The sequence below is a fragment of the Oncorhynchus mykiss genome, chromosome 7 (genome assembly GCF_013265735.2).
Source record: "Oncorhynchus mykiss isolate Arlee chromosome 7, USDA_OmykA_1.1, whole genome shotgun sequence".
NCBI lineage: Eukaryota > Metazoa > Chordata > Actinopteri > Salmoniformes > Salmonidae > Oncorhynchus > Oncorhynchus mykiss.
This window is the reverse complement of record NC_048571.1, coordinates 69,361,642-69,374,901: the sequence shown is the minus strand read 5'-3', so window position 1 is coordinate 69,374,901 and position 13,260 is coordinate 69,361,642. Positions and strand designations below refer to the sequence as shown.

Below are 13,260 nucleotides of genomic sequence, written 5' to 3'. Positions count from 1 at the left end.
ACCAGCAATTGCACACTTACAGTGCCTATGGAAAGTATTCAGACCCCTGGACTTTTTCCACATTTTGTTACGTTATAGCTGTATTATAAAATGTATCAAATAAAAAAATATATTCTCAGCAGTCGGACATGAGGTGACCGAGAACCCGAATGTCACTCTGACAGAGCTCTAGAGTACCTCTGGACAACCATCTCCGCATCACTCCACCAATCAGGCCTTTATGGTAGAGTGGCCAGACGGAAGCCACTCCTCAATAAAAGGCACATGACAGCCCAGTTGGAGTTTGCCAAAAGGCACCTAAAGACTCAGACCAAGAGAAACAAGATTCTCTGGTCTGATAAAATCAAGATTGAACTCTTTGGCCTGAATGCCAAGCGTCATATCTGGAGGAAACCTGCAGAGAAGAATGGGAGAAACTCCACAAATACAGGTGTGCCAAGCTTGTAGCGTCATACCCAAGAAGACTCGAGGCTGTAATCGCTGCCAACGGTGCTTCAACAAAGTACTGAGTAAAGGGTATGAATGAATACTTATGTAAATGTGATATTTCAGTTTTTTATTTTGAAAACATTTGCAAAAATGTAAAAAAAAAACAGTTTTTGCTTCATCGTTATGGGGTATTGTGTGGGGATTGATGAAAAAAACAAACAATTTAATACATTTTAGAATAAGGTTGAACCTAACAAAATGTGGAAAAAGTCAAGGCGTCTGAATACTTTCCGAAGGCACCGTACATGTAATTTGTATTGAAATTAGACAGTTTGGTCAAATTCAGACTGTTTAATAACACTATCACAGAACCATTATTTATGGAACTTAGACAACCATCTGAGACTGACATATGTCTCTTTTAATACATACATTAGCATCAATACACACATTAATAAATATTCCTTTCAGGTAAACTTATCCCATCAATATGTGGTAACAAAAATGTAACAAATCATCTGAACTGCAACATTTACACATTTTCATATGTTATCTGTCTGTGTGAGTTGTGTGTGAGTTGTGCTTGAGTTCTTCCAGCCAGTCCAGTAGAGAGTCCAGCTCTCCTATAGCCTTTACTGCTGCCTGGTAGATCTCCAGCTACAGGATGGAGAGATGAGGATGGAGACATAAGGAAGAGAGGATGGAGAGATGAGGGGTGGTAGAATGGAGAGGTGAGGGGGAGAGGAGGAATAAATGAGGGGAGAGGATGGATAGATGAGGGTGAGAAAGGAGGGGGAGAGGAGGGAAAGATGAGGGTGAGAGGATGGAGAAAAGGAGGAGAGAGGTTAATATTGGCATGAATCTTATTGATTCATCTCCTCTCTCTCACTCTCCTCTCTTGGACTGTCTAAGCCTCTTTCACCATACACTCGCCAAACAGTATTTTCTCTATTTTGCTATCTATCTCTCTATATATGTATATTTATATGTCAGTGTGTGTAGTTACCTTGTCAAACTGGGCCTGTAGGGAGTCCATTTTTCTCCTGGTGTCTTCTCCACAGTGGCAGTGCTGGAGGACATAAAGAGATGACATTAGATAACGATAGTAGTAGCTTTTGTTTATGTGTGAGTTTGTAGGTGTAAAATGTGTGCTGTTGTGTGTTAATATGTGTGTGTGTGTGTGCATGCCTGTGTGTGTGTGCGTGTGTGTGTGTGTGTGTGTGTGTGTGTGTGTGTGTGTCTTCTTACACATTGCCTCAGGTTCTTGTTGATTGTGAGGAAACTATTAGCGAGAGCGCTGGTTGAGCGTCGGTGCAGTGGCTGAGACATGCCGTGGCTAACAAACACTCTCTCCACATAAAAACGTAGCAAAAGACGCAGGAAACAGCAGTACTCCCCCTCCTGAAATGGAGGACACACTACATGTTACATTTACTGCAGCACATTATTAAAGAAATGTTCCAAATTATATCATGCTGCCAGGTTATGAGGGTTTACTGTATTTTTTTGTACAGATATATGTGCTTTTTTGCACCAGGAAAAGGTCTCCCGTAATGGACAACACTAGACTGAGTGCCTTTTAAAGAACATTGATATGCAGGTTAAGGTAGTGAGAACAATTTACCTGTATGTTCCTCATCACGTCTCCCCTCAGCAGTCTCACTCCCATCTGACTGTCTGCTGCTATCTGCACACATTTAACCCACAACAACACAGTCAATACAAAATTCTATTCACTCTAATAAAATATGTATATGTAAAACAGACAGTGTGACAGAGAGTGAGGAGAGGTAGAGACTAAGAGCCTCAGGGTAGGTTTCTTGTTCTAATACAGGATCATGGAAGTGACTGTGTTTGTGTGTGTGCTCACCACAGAGCTCCGTATCTCTGTGTAGTGCTTGCGTAGTTCGTGAGTGTGTACGGTGACAGAGCAGGTTCCCAGGTGTATGCCATGTCCCAAGCCACACCCACTGAGACACGCTAACAGGAAGAGGAGCCTGGGGATGGTGGGGCTTAACAGCAGCTTCATCTCTATGTCAACCTGGAGACAGACAGAGCATCACTTAGAAAGTAAACTCACACACCTTACGTACTGGTAACACATAGCCTAGAGGTTAGAGCGTAGGGCCAGTAACCAAAATGGTTGCCGGTTTGATTACCTGAGCCGACAAGGTAAAAAATCTGTTGTTGTGCTCTTGAGCAAGGCACTTAACCCTAATTTGCTCCAGGGGTGCCATACTACTATGGCTGTGACTGTACAAAACAACACTTTTCAGGTGTATGTGACAACATTTTTACTGACAGGTGTATGGAGATGAAAGGAAAAGTCAAACTTTTAGATAGAGCATCACTGACATGACAACATACACATTCATGTTAAGTCTTCTCAGTCCAAGTTAGCTAAAGTTATTAAGTTATTGCTTAGAGTTATTGCCACAGTGACGCTGATTCAAGCCTCCAGAAATGACTCGGTGGTTACATTTTTATAGTTTGTGACATATCCATGTTTATAGCGTATTGTCAGTTCAGTGCAGCATCCAGTAATCAATTTAAAAAGTCTTCCCCGCATCCAAGTCAAAATCTCCCCACCCCCAACAAATCCTTAGATGTGTGGCAGGTGTTCCAACTCACCTGTCTGTGTGTCTGTGTGTGTGTCCTTTATCTCTCTGATGAGCAGTCCTCTGTGTGTGTGTCTTCTATCTATCTGATGAGCAGTCCTCTGTGTGTGTGTCCTCTATCTATCTGATGAGCAGTCCTCTGTGTGTGTGTCCTCTATCTATCTGATGAGCAGTCCTCTGTGTGTGTGTCCTCTATCTATCTGATGAGCAGTCCTCTGTGTGTGTGTCCTCTATCTATCTGATGAGCAGTCCTCTGTGTGTGTGTCCTCTATCTATCTGATGAGCAGTCCTCTGTGTCCATGTTGGCGCTCATGTCTGGCTCTTATAGGGCAGAGAGGGGAATTTCGCCAGATACTCCACAAGGTGTTCACATGCACAGTCACACAGAAACAGGTAAGAGGAAATACAGCAGCATAGGAAGGAATAACAGCTCATCTCTAAATGAGTAATTTTAATGAAAAGGAAGGAAGGAACTGATGACAGTTCTGGGATTTAATATCAAGGCTTGCGTAATATATCCTTGACAGTTAACGACATACAGTGGGGCAAAAAAGTATTTAGTCAGCCACCATATGTGCAAGTTCTCCCACTTAAAAAGATGAGAGAGGCCTGTAATTTTCATCATAGGTACACTTCAACCATGACAGACAAAATCCAGAAAATCACATTGTAGGATTTTTAATGAATTTATTTGCAAATTATGGTGGAAAATAAGTATTTGGTCAATAACAAAAGTTTATCTCAATACTTTGTTATATAACCTTTGTTGGCAATGACAGAGGTCAAACGTTTTCTGTAAGTCTTCACAAGGTATTCACACACTGTTGCTGGTATTTTGGCCCATTCCTCTATGCAGATCTCCTCTAGAGCAGTGATGTTTTGGGGCTGTTGCTGGGCAACACGGACTTTCAACTCCCTCCAAAGATTTTCTATTGGGGTTGAGATCTGGAGACTGGCTAGGCCACTCCAGGACCTTGAAATGCTTCTTACGAAGCCACTCCTTCATTGCCCGGGCGGTGTGTTTGGGATCATTGTCATCCTGAAAGACCCAGCCACGTTTCATCTTCAATGCCCTTGCTAATGGAAGGAGGTTTTCACTCAAAATCTCACGATACATGGCCCCATTCATTCTTTCCTTTACACGGATCAGTCGTCATGGTCCCTTTGCAGAAAAACAGCCCCAAAGCATGATATTTTCACCCCCATGCTTCACAGTAGGTATGGTGTTCTTTGGATGCAACTCAGCATTCTTTGTCCTCCAAACACGACGAGTTGAGTTTTTACCAAAAAGTTATATTTTGGTTTCATCTGACCATATGACATTCTCCCAATCCTCTTCTAGATCATCCAAATGCTCTCTAGCAAACTTCAGACGGGCTTGGACATGTACTGGCTTAAGCAGGGGAACACGTCTGGCACTGCAGGATTTGAGTCCCTGGCGGCGTAGTGTGTTACTGATGGTAGGCTTTCTTACTTTGGCCCCAGCTCTCTGGAGGTCATTCACTAGGTCCCCCTGTGTGGTTTTGGGTGAGATCTTGCGTGGAGCCCCAGATAGAGGGAGATTATCAGTGGTCTTGTATGTCTTCCATTTCCTAATAATTGCTCCCACAGTTGATTTCTTCAAACCAAGCTGCTTACCTATTGCAGATTCAGTCTTCCCAGCCTGGTGCAGGTCTACAATTTTGTTTCTGGTGTCCTTTGACAGCTCTTTGGTCTTGGCCATAGTGGAGTTTGGAGTGTGACTGTTTGAGGTTGTGGACAGGTGTCTTTTATACTGATAACAAGTTCAAACAGGTGCCATTAATACAGGTAACGAGTGGAGGACAGAGGACCATCTTAAAGAAGAAGTTACAGGTTTGTGAGAGCCAGAAATCTTGCTTGTTTGTAGGTGAACAAATACTTATTTTCCACCATAATTTGCAAATAAATTCATAAAAAATTCTACAATGTGATTTTCTGGATTTTTTTTCTAATTTTGTCTGACATAATTGAAGTGATGAAAATTACAGGCCTCTCTCATCTTTTTAAGTGGGAGAACTTGCACAATTGGTGGCTGAATAAATACTTTTTTGCCCTACTGTATATGGACAGCCTGCAGCCTAGCGGTTAGAGCATTGGGCCAGTAACCAAACATCTCTAGTTTGAATCCCTGAGCCAACAAGGTGAACAATCTCTCGATGTGACCTTGAGCAAGGCACTTAACCGTAATTGCTACAGGTTCGCCGTTGATAATGGCTGACCCTGGATGTGACTCCACTCTCCAAGGATGTCTCATGGTGAGTTGGGATATGCAAAAAACACACTTTTACATGTGTGAACTATGACAAATATAAGCACACACATTATTACTATATTGCAGGCCTTAACCACTAACCACTGTACGTTTCTGTCAAAATCATTTCCCTTTGAGAATTCCGTTCCTTGCTATTCCACCCCAATTTCACCTCTGTTTACAGTAACTTTCCATGGAGAAGACAACAATACACTACCACAGTGAGGTGCTTCCCTAACTTTCTTTGACCTTCCAAGAAGGCCAAGGGTCTGGGTGTGAGGCTGGTACTCAGGCTGAGGCTTGGGCTGGGGCTGGGGCTGGGGCTGAGGCTGAGGCTGGGGCTGAGGCTGAGGCTGAGGCTGGGGCTGGGGCTGTGGCAGAGGCTGGGGCTGGGGCTGAGGCTGGGGCTGGGGCTGAGGCTGAGGCTGAGGCTGGGTCTGGGGCTGGGGCTGAGGCTGGGGCTGAGGATGGGGCCGAGGCCGGGTCTGGGGCTGGGGCTGAGGCTGAGGCTGGGTCTGGGCCTGTGGCTGGGGCTGAGGCTGAGGCTGGGTCTGGGGCTGGGGCTGGTGCTGGGTCTGAGGCTGGGGCTGGGGCTGAGGCTGGGGCTGGGGCTGAGGCTGGGGATGGGACTGGGGCTGAGGCTGGGGCTGAGGGTGGGGCTGAGGCTGGGGCTGGGGATGAGGCTGGGTCTGGGGCTGAGGCTGCGGCTGGGGCTGAGGCTGAGGCTGAGGCTGGGGCTGGGGCTGTGGCAGAGGCTGGGGCTGGGGCTGAGGCTGGGGCTGGGGCTGAGGCTGAGGCTGAGGCTGGGGCTGGGTCTGGGGCTGGGGCTGAGGCTGGGGCTGGGGCTGGGGCTGGGGCTGGGGCTGAGGCTGGGGCTGAGGATGGGGCCGAGGCCGGGTCTGGGGCTGGGGCTGAGGCTGGGTCTGGGCCTGTGGCTGGGGCTGGGGCTGAGGCTGGGTCTGGGGCTGGGGCTGGGGCTGAGGCTGGTGCTGGGTCTGAGGCTGGGGCTGGGGCTGAGGCTGGGGCTGGGGCTGAGGCTGGGGATGGGACTGGGGCTGAGGCTGGAGCTGAGGGTGGGGCTGAGGCTGGGGCTGGGGATGAGGCTGGGTCTGGGGCTGAGGCTGGGGCTGGGGCTGGGGCTGAGGCTGGGGCTGGGGCTGGGGCTGAAGCTAGGGCTGGGGCTGGGGCTGGGCCTGAGGCTGGGGATGGGACTGGGGCTGAGGCTGGGGCTGAGGCTAGGGCTGGGGCTGGGGCTGAGGCTGAGGCTGGGGATGGGACTGGGGCTGAGGCTGGGGCTGAGGCTGGGGCTGGGGCTGGGGCTGAGGCTGGGGCTGGGGCTGAGGCTGGGGCCGGGGCTGAGGCTGGGGCTGGGGCTGGGGCTGGGGCTGGGGATGAGGCTGGGGCTGAGACTGGGGCCGGGGATAGAAAGCTCTGGCTCCATCTCTGCTGTATTTTCAGAACATTTCCCAGCAGCATCTCTTTCCTCCGTGAACTGAAAATGGCTTTGTTGAATGATTGTCATCTCGTCATCTTGTGACATAAATATGTACGGAATCTCCATCCACCCCCAGCAGAGCTCTCTGTATGATGTCACACCCTTCTGCCTGAAGCTCTCGACGTGTTCTCCCACCAGACAGGTGCTTATGGGAAGCCATCAGCTGCTCAGCTATGTGGGATGAGAAGAAGCATATAGGAAGCAGGCTGCAGGTCCAGGAAATCAAAGCACACAGTGGAACCAGAATATACTGCAATAACAGAAAAAAGTACTTCCTCTCTAACCTCTCTAAGAAGTGACTCAGCACTCCTCTAGGAAATGTAGGGCAGAACATTGTGTAATACACGAGCAAAGAAAAAAGAAAGATGCGAACTCATCTCTCTTTGCCGGTTTGGCTCATTAGCTATCATCCCCTCATCAATCCACATTCAAGGAAAACTTAGGGTGACACTTTACTTGACACCCAGTGTCATAACAGTCATACCAGCTGACATAACTTGTCATAAACTGTCATAATATGGTCATAACACTGTCATGACACATATATTCAGACCTGTTGTGACATATGTTGAGTTATTTTATGGCTGGTTATGACACCTGCACTACCATTCCAAAGTTTGGGGTCACTTAGAAATGTCCTTGTTTTGAAAGAAAAGTATATTTTTGTCCACTAAAATAACATCAAATTGATAATTAATACAGTGTAGACATTGTTAATGTTGTAAATGACTATTGTAGCTGGAAACGGCAGATTTTTTATGGAATATCTACATAGGCGTACAGAGGCCCATTATCAGCAACCATCACTCTTGTCTTCCAATGTCTTTTTCTTTGAAACTCTACCTAGAAGGCCAGCATCCCGGAATCGCCTCTTCACTGTTGACTGGTGTTTTGCGGGTACTATTTAATGAAGCTGCCAGTTGAGGACTTGTGAGGCATCTGTTTCTCAAACTAGACATTCTAATGTACTTGTCCTCTTGCTCAGTTGTGCATCGGGGCCTCCCACTCTTTCTATTCTGGTTAGGGCCAGTTTGCGCTGTTCTGTGAAGGGTGTAGTACACAGCGTTGTACGAGATCTTCAGTTTCTTGGCAATTTCTCGCATGGAATAGCCTTCATTTCTCAGAACAAGAATAGACTGACGAGTTTCAGAAGAAAGTACTTTGTTTCTGGCAATTTGGAGCCTATAATCAAACCCACAAATGTTGATGCTCCAGATCCTCAACTAGTCTAAAGAAGGCCAGTTCTATTGCTTCTTTAATCAGGACAACAGCTTTCAGCTGTTATAACATAATTGCAAAAGGGTTTTCTAATGATCAATAAGCCTTCTAAAATGATCAACTTGGATTAGCTAACACAACGTGCCATTGGAACACAGGAGTGATAGTTGCTGATAATGGGCCTCCGTACGCCTATGTTGATATTCCATAAAAAAATATTCTGTTTCCAGCTACAATAGTCATTTCCAACATTAACAATGTTTACACTGTATTTCTGATCAATTTGATGTTATTTTAATGGACAAAAAAAATGTGGTTTTCTTTCAAAAACAAGGACATTTCTAAGTGACCCCAAACTTTTCAAAGGTAGTGTACATAAGCTGGTCAAAACCCACAACACGTACCACACAAGGCAAAACATTCCATGACACCATAAACTACTTATCAACAGTATGTTTACGTTATATAACATTTCCTTAAATTGTCATTGTAATTGTGCACGCATTGATGTCAGGCATGCACCTACCTCAATGCTCTGTTGCTGATGACTGGGATGAATGCAGGAGCAGATTTCAGGAGCAGGACAAGACATCCTCATTTTGACTGACTACTGACATAAGGGCATGTTTTGTCACTCTGATGTAGGTGTCATAACCAGCCATAAAGTAATGCAATATATGTCACAACAGGTGTAAATATATGTGTCATGACAATGTTAAGACCACATTATGACAGTTTATGACAAGTCATATCAGCTGTTGCGACATCTTATGACATGGTTATGACTGTGTCATAACGTGTTATGATGCTGGGTGTCAAGTAAAGTGTTACCAAAATGAATGTGAAACTTTCTTTTTTCATTGCATAGTTCGTCTTCAATTAGTCAGCACCTCACTTTGAGGGTGTACTGTTTTTCTTTCCTTTTTCATTGATGTAATACATGTCCTAACCATAAGAGGTCAGCATTACTGTGTTTATGGGAGTGAATTTCAATTCCCTTGAATGTAAGCTGTTAGGCCCCTCAGGGTATTGTAGCCCATTGCAGCGGGGTGAGATTGAAAACGTATGATTAGAACTCTCTAGGCCAGTTTTGCAGAACCCAGATGAATTAAGACTACTCCTGGACTCCAATGCACTTTGGTTCTACTTTATTTGACAGTGTCACTTGACATGAACATGAAGGTTTACGACGTTTTCATTCATTTACTCCATTGAAAGTGCTTTTTAGTCCCGGAATAGGTTTACCGTAATGTGTCCCTAAAAGAGTCTTCCTCACTAAACCACTTCCTGGCAGCAGACTCTGATCTCATAGTTCAAGACACAAATAAGGTTGGGCTGTTGGGCTGACGGTATTTAAGCCCTAAGGCCAAGCTTTACAGGATTCCTGGAGTGAACGAAACGCTTACAGTTACTGTTGTAAAACGTGTTATTTCCAGGACTCATGCTGGATTAGCTAGTATGTTTTGGCATTTTATAGAAGTATACAGAACTTGGCAAAAGATCATAGCTTTGGCACAACAAGAGAGAATAAAGAAAGCATCTACGTCAACTGTCAACTAACAAAGGATGATCCGTTTATTTTCGCTGGTGTGTCATGAGGAGAGAGTTAGACCTAAGTCTTGAGGGACGTCATCTCATTCACTCAGTACGTGGATAGGTGTGAGTTTATGCTTATGTGAATAGGTGTTTCTCCTTTCCTTGTGCTGTAGTTTCCCCTTTTAGATGACTCATCACAAGGATCCAGGTAAGCAGGGATGGCCAAGACAGCTTGTGGAGAAGCGGTCATTTTCTGCAGTCATTTTGACCTGTGAAACTACACCCTTTTCAGCACAATGAACGGTGCGATATGAATGTGAAATATTTCTACATATGAGACACATGTGCATCCTCAGCAAGGACTCATTCTTCCTTCCTCATTCTTCCCCCTCCCTCCTTTTAGGAGGGAGGGGGGTAATAGTTCATATTCACCTGTGAGCTTCCACTCAAAAATAAAAAACATAGAAAAATGTTTTACATACATACAAAGTATTGATCATTATGATAAAAAATAATAATAGATGTAGTATGTAATGGGAAAAAAACAAAAAGAAGTGAGACTCCAGCCCCAACTCCCATCTCATTCCCACAATCCCATGTCTCCATCCATTTTGCCTGTGCTTACCTCCATTCCTTTTATTTTTAGCTGGAAAAACTCCCCAGTCCTTAACAATTACAGTGCCTTCGGAAAGTATTCAGACCTCTTGACTTTTTACACATTTTGTTTGGTTACAGACTTATTCTAAAATCTATTAAATACAAAAACCTACACACAATACCCCATAATGAGAAAGCAAAAATGTTTTTTTGAAATTTTTGCTAATTTATAAACAAAAAACAATGGAAATATCACATTTACATAAGTATTCAGACCCTTTACTTGGCACATTATTGAAGAACCTTTGGCAGAGATTACAGCCTCGAGTCTTCTTGGGTATGACGCTAAAGCTTTGCACACCTGTATTTGGGGAGTTTCTCCCGTTCGTCTCTGCTGATTCTCCCACGCTCTGTCAGGTTGAATGGGGAGCGTCGCTGCACAGCTATTTCCAGGTCCCTCTAGAGATGTTAAATTGGGTTCAAGTCCGGGATCTGGCTTGGCCACTGTAGGACATTCAGAGACTTGTCCCGAAGCCACTCCTGCGTTGTCTTGGCTGTGTGCTTAGGGTCGTTGTCCTGTTGGAAGGTGAACCTTCGCCCCAGTCTGAGGTCCTGAACCCTCTGGAGCAGGTTTTCATCAAGGATCTCTCAGTACTTTGCTCCGTTCACCTTTCCCTCGATCCTGACTAGTCTCCCAGTCCCTGCCGCTGAAAAACATTCAGAAGCATGATGCTGCCACCACCATGCTTCACCATAAATATGGTGCCAGGTTTCCTCCAGACGTGACAATTGGCATTCAGGCCAAAGAGTTCAGTCTTGATTTCATCTGACCAGAGAATCTTGTTTCTCATGGTTTGAGAGTCCTTTAGGTGACTTTTGGCAAACTCCAAGCGGGCTGTCATGTGCCTTTTACTGAGGAGTGGCTTCTGTCTGGCTCCTCTACCATAAAGGCCTGATTTGTGGAGTGCTGCAGAGATGATTGTCCTTCTGGAAGGTTCTCCCATCTCCACTGAGAATATCTGGAGCTCTGTTAGAGTGACCATCGGGTTCTTGGTCACCACCCTGACCAAGGCCCTTCTTCCCGGGCAGCCAGCTGTAGGAACAGCCTTGGTGCTTCCAAACTTCTTCCATTTAAGAATGCGTTTGAATATATTTACGTTCATGCACTTCTAAAAAAAAAAAGGTTTACTTTGTCCCAGAAGCATTTAACTGCAGGGCACTACCACATCATTTAGGGGACACTGAACAGCCTGGAGATGGGTCCAATTTCATTGTAAAATGTTTCCTCCTTGTTAAATAGACTGTGAACAAATTTAAAATGTATAACTTGACAACTCGGATTACGGGATGCCAAGGTCCTTATGGAGCAGGTGTGTTTCTTGGAGCGTTGCCATAGTATATCAATACAGTTGTAACATTTGATAGGACAATTTAGGCCTTTCAAATTCCAAGACAGAGTACCTAGTGTTGTCATTGTTTCTCAGAAATGAATGTTATATTAATGATATAATTGTTATCTTTAGTGTTGAAAAGCCCATGGATGAGTAGCAAAAAGCACCACCCACAGGGACATTCACCAATTGGTCGTTCCTCAACCAGAAAACCCTTCCAAAACATATTTTTCTAAAAGACAACAAACTGACTCATTCTCCTGTGTGTGTGCGTGTATGCACATACATGTGTGTGTCTGTTTATATATTCTGTACATACAGTATGGTTCGACAGACAGACAGGCGGATAAGGAGATAATAATTCACTTCACATGGCAAATTGTCTGTCTCTAACATGCAGCACAACATGCTCTCTCCCTGCCTCTCTCCCCGGCTCTCTCGCCGGCTCTCTCGCTGGCTCTCTCCCCGGCTCTCTCGCCGGCTCTCTCCCTGGCTCTCTCGCCGGCTCTCTCGCCGGCTCTCTCGCCGGCTCTCTCGCCGGCTCTCTCGCCGGCTCTCTCGCCGGCTCTCTCGCCGGCTCTCTCGCCGGCTCTCTCGCCGGCTCTCGCTGGCTCTCTCCCTGGCTCTCTCCCCGGCTCTCTCGCCGGCTCTCTCCCTGGCTCTCACCCCGGCTCTCTCGCTGGCTCTCTCCCTGGCTCTCTCGCTGGCTCTCTCGCTGGCTCTCTCCCTGGCTCTCTCCCTGGATCTCTCACTGGCTCTCTCCCTGGCTCTCTCGCTGACTCTCTCCCTGGCTCTCTCCCTGGCTCTCTCCCCGGCTCTCTCCCTGGCTCTCTCGCTGGCTCTCTCGCTGGCTCTCTCCCTGGCTCTCTCCCTGGATCTCTCACTGGCTCTCTCCCTGGCTCTCTCGCTGACTCTCTCCCTGGCTCTCTCCCTGGCTCTCTCCCCGGCTCTCTCGCTGACTCTCTCCCTGGCTCTCTCCCCGGCTCTCTCGCTGGATCTCTCGCTGGCTCTCTCGCTGGCTCTCTCGCTGGCTCTCTCCCTGGCTCTCTCGCTGGCTCTCTCGCTGGCTCTCTCGCTGGCTCTCTCCCTGGCTCTCTCGCTGGCTCTCTCCCTGGCTCTCTCGCTGGCTCTCTCGCTGGCTCTCTCGCTGTCTCTCTCCCTGGCTCTCTCGCTGGCTCTCTCCCTGGCTCTCTCGCTGGCTCTCTACCTGGCTCTCTCGCTGGCTCTCTCCCTGAATCTCTCCCTGAATCTCTCGCTGGCTCTCTCGCTGGCTCTCTCCCTGGCTCTCTCGCTGGCTCTCTCCCTGAATCTCTCCCTGAATCTCTCGCTGGCTCTCCTGCTGGCTCTCTCGCTGGCTCTCTCGCTGGCTCTCTCGCTGGCTCTCTCCCTGGCTCTCTCGCTGGCTCTCTCGCTGGCTCTCTCCCTGGCTCTCTCGCTGGCTCTCTCCCTGGCTCTCTCGCTGGCTCTCTCGCTGGCTCTCTCGCTGTCTCTCTCCCTGGCTCTCTCGCTGGCTCTCTCCCTGGCTCTCTCGCTGGCTCTCTCCCTGAATCTCTCCCTGAATCTCTCCCTGAATCTCTCCCTGAATCTCTCGCTGGCTCTCCTGCTGGCTCTCTCGCTAGCTCTCTCGCTGGCTCTCTCACTGGCTCTCTCCCTGCCTCCCTATAACAGCAGCAGTCATATTCTGGGTTTTCCAGACGATATAGC

The 13,260-nt window shown here is 46.9% G+C and overlaps 1 protein-coding gene across 1 annotated transcript; it reads right to left on the bottom strand.

The window, feature by feature from the left end:
* Positions 1–538: 538 nt before the first annotated feature.
* Positions 539–3,344, bottom strand: il19l (interleukin 19 like). The gene is given in 6 exon segments (NM_001195186.1): positions 539–1,086; positions 1,436–1,498; positions 1,678–1,830; positions 2,054–2,116; positions 2,300–2,470; positions 3,061–3,344. Coding segments are annotated over 5 exon segments (546 nt in total). The 5' UTR covers positions 2,459–2,470; positions 3,061–3,344; the 3' UTR covers positions 539–978.
* Positions 3,345–13,260: the final 9,916 nt, after the last annotated feature.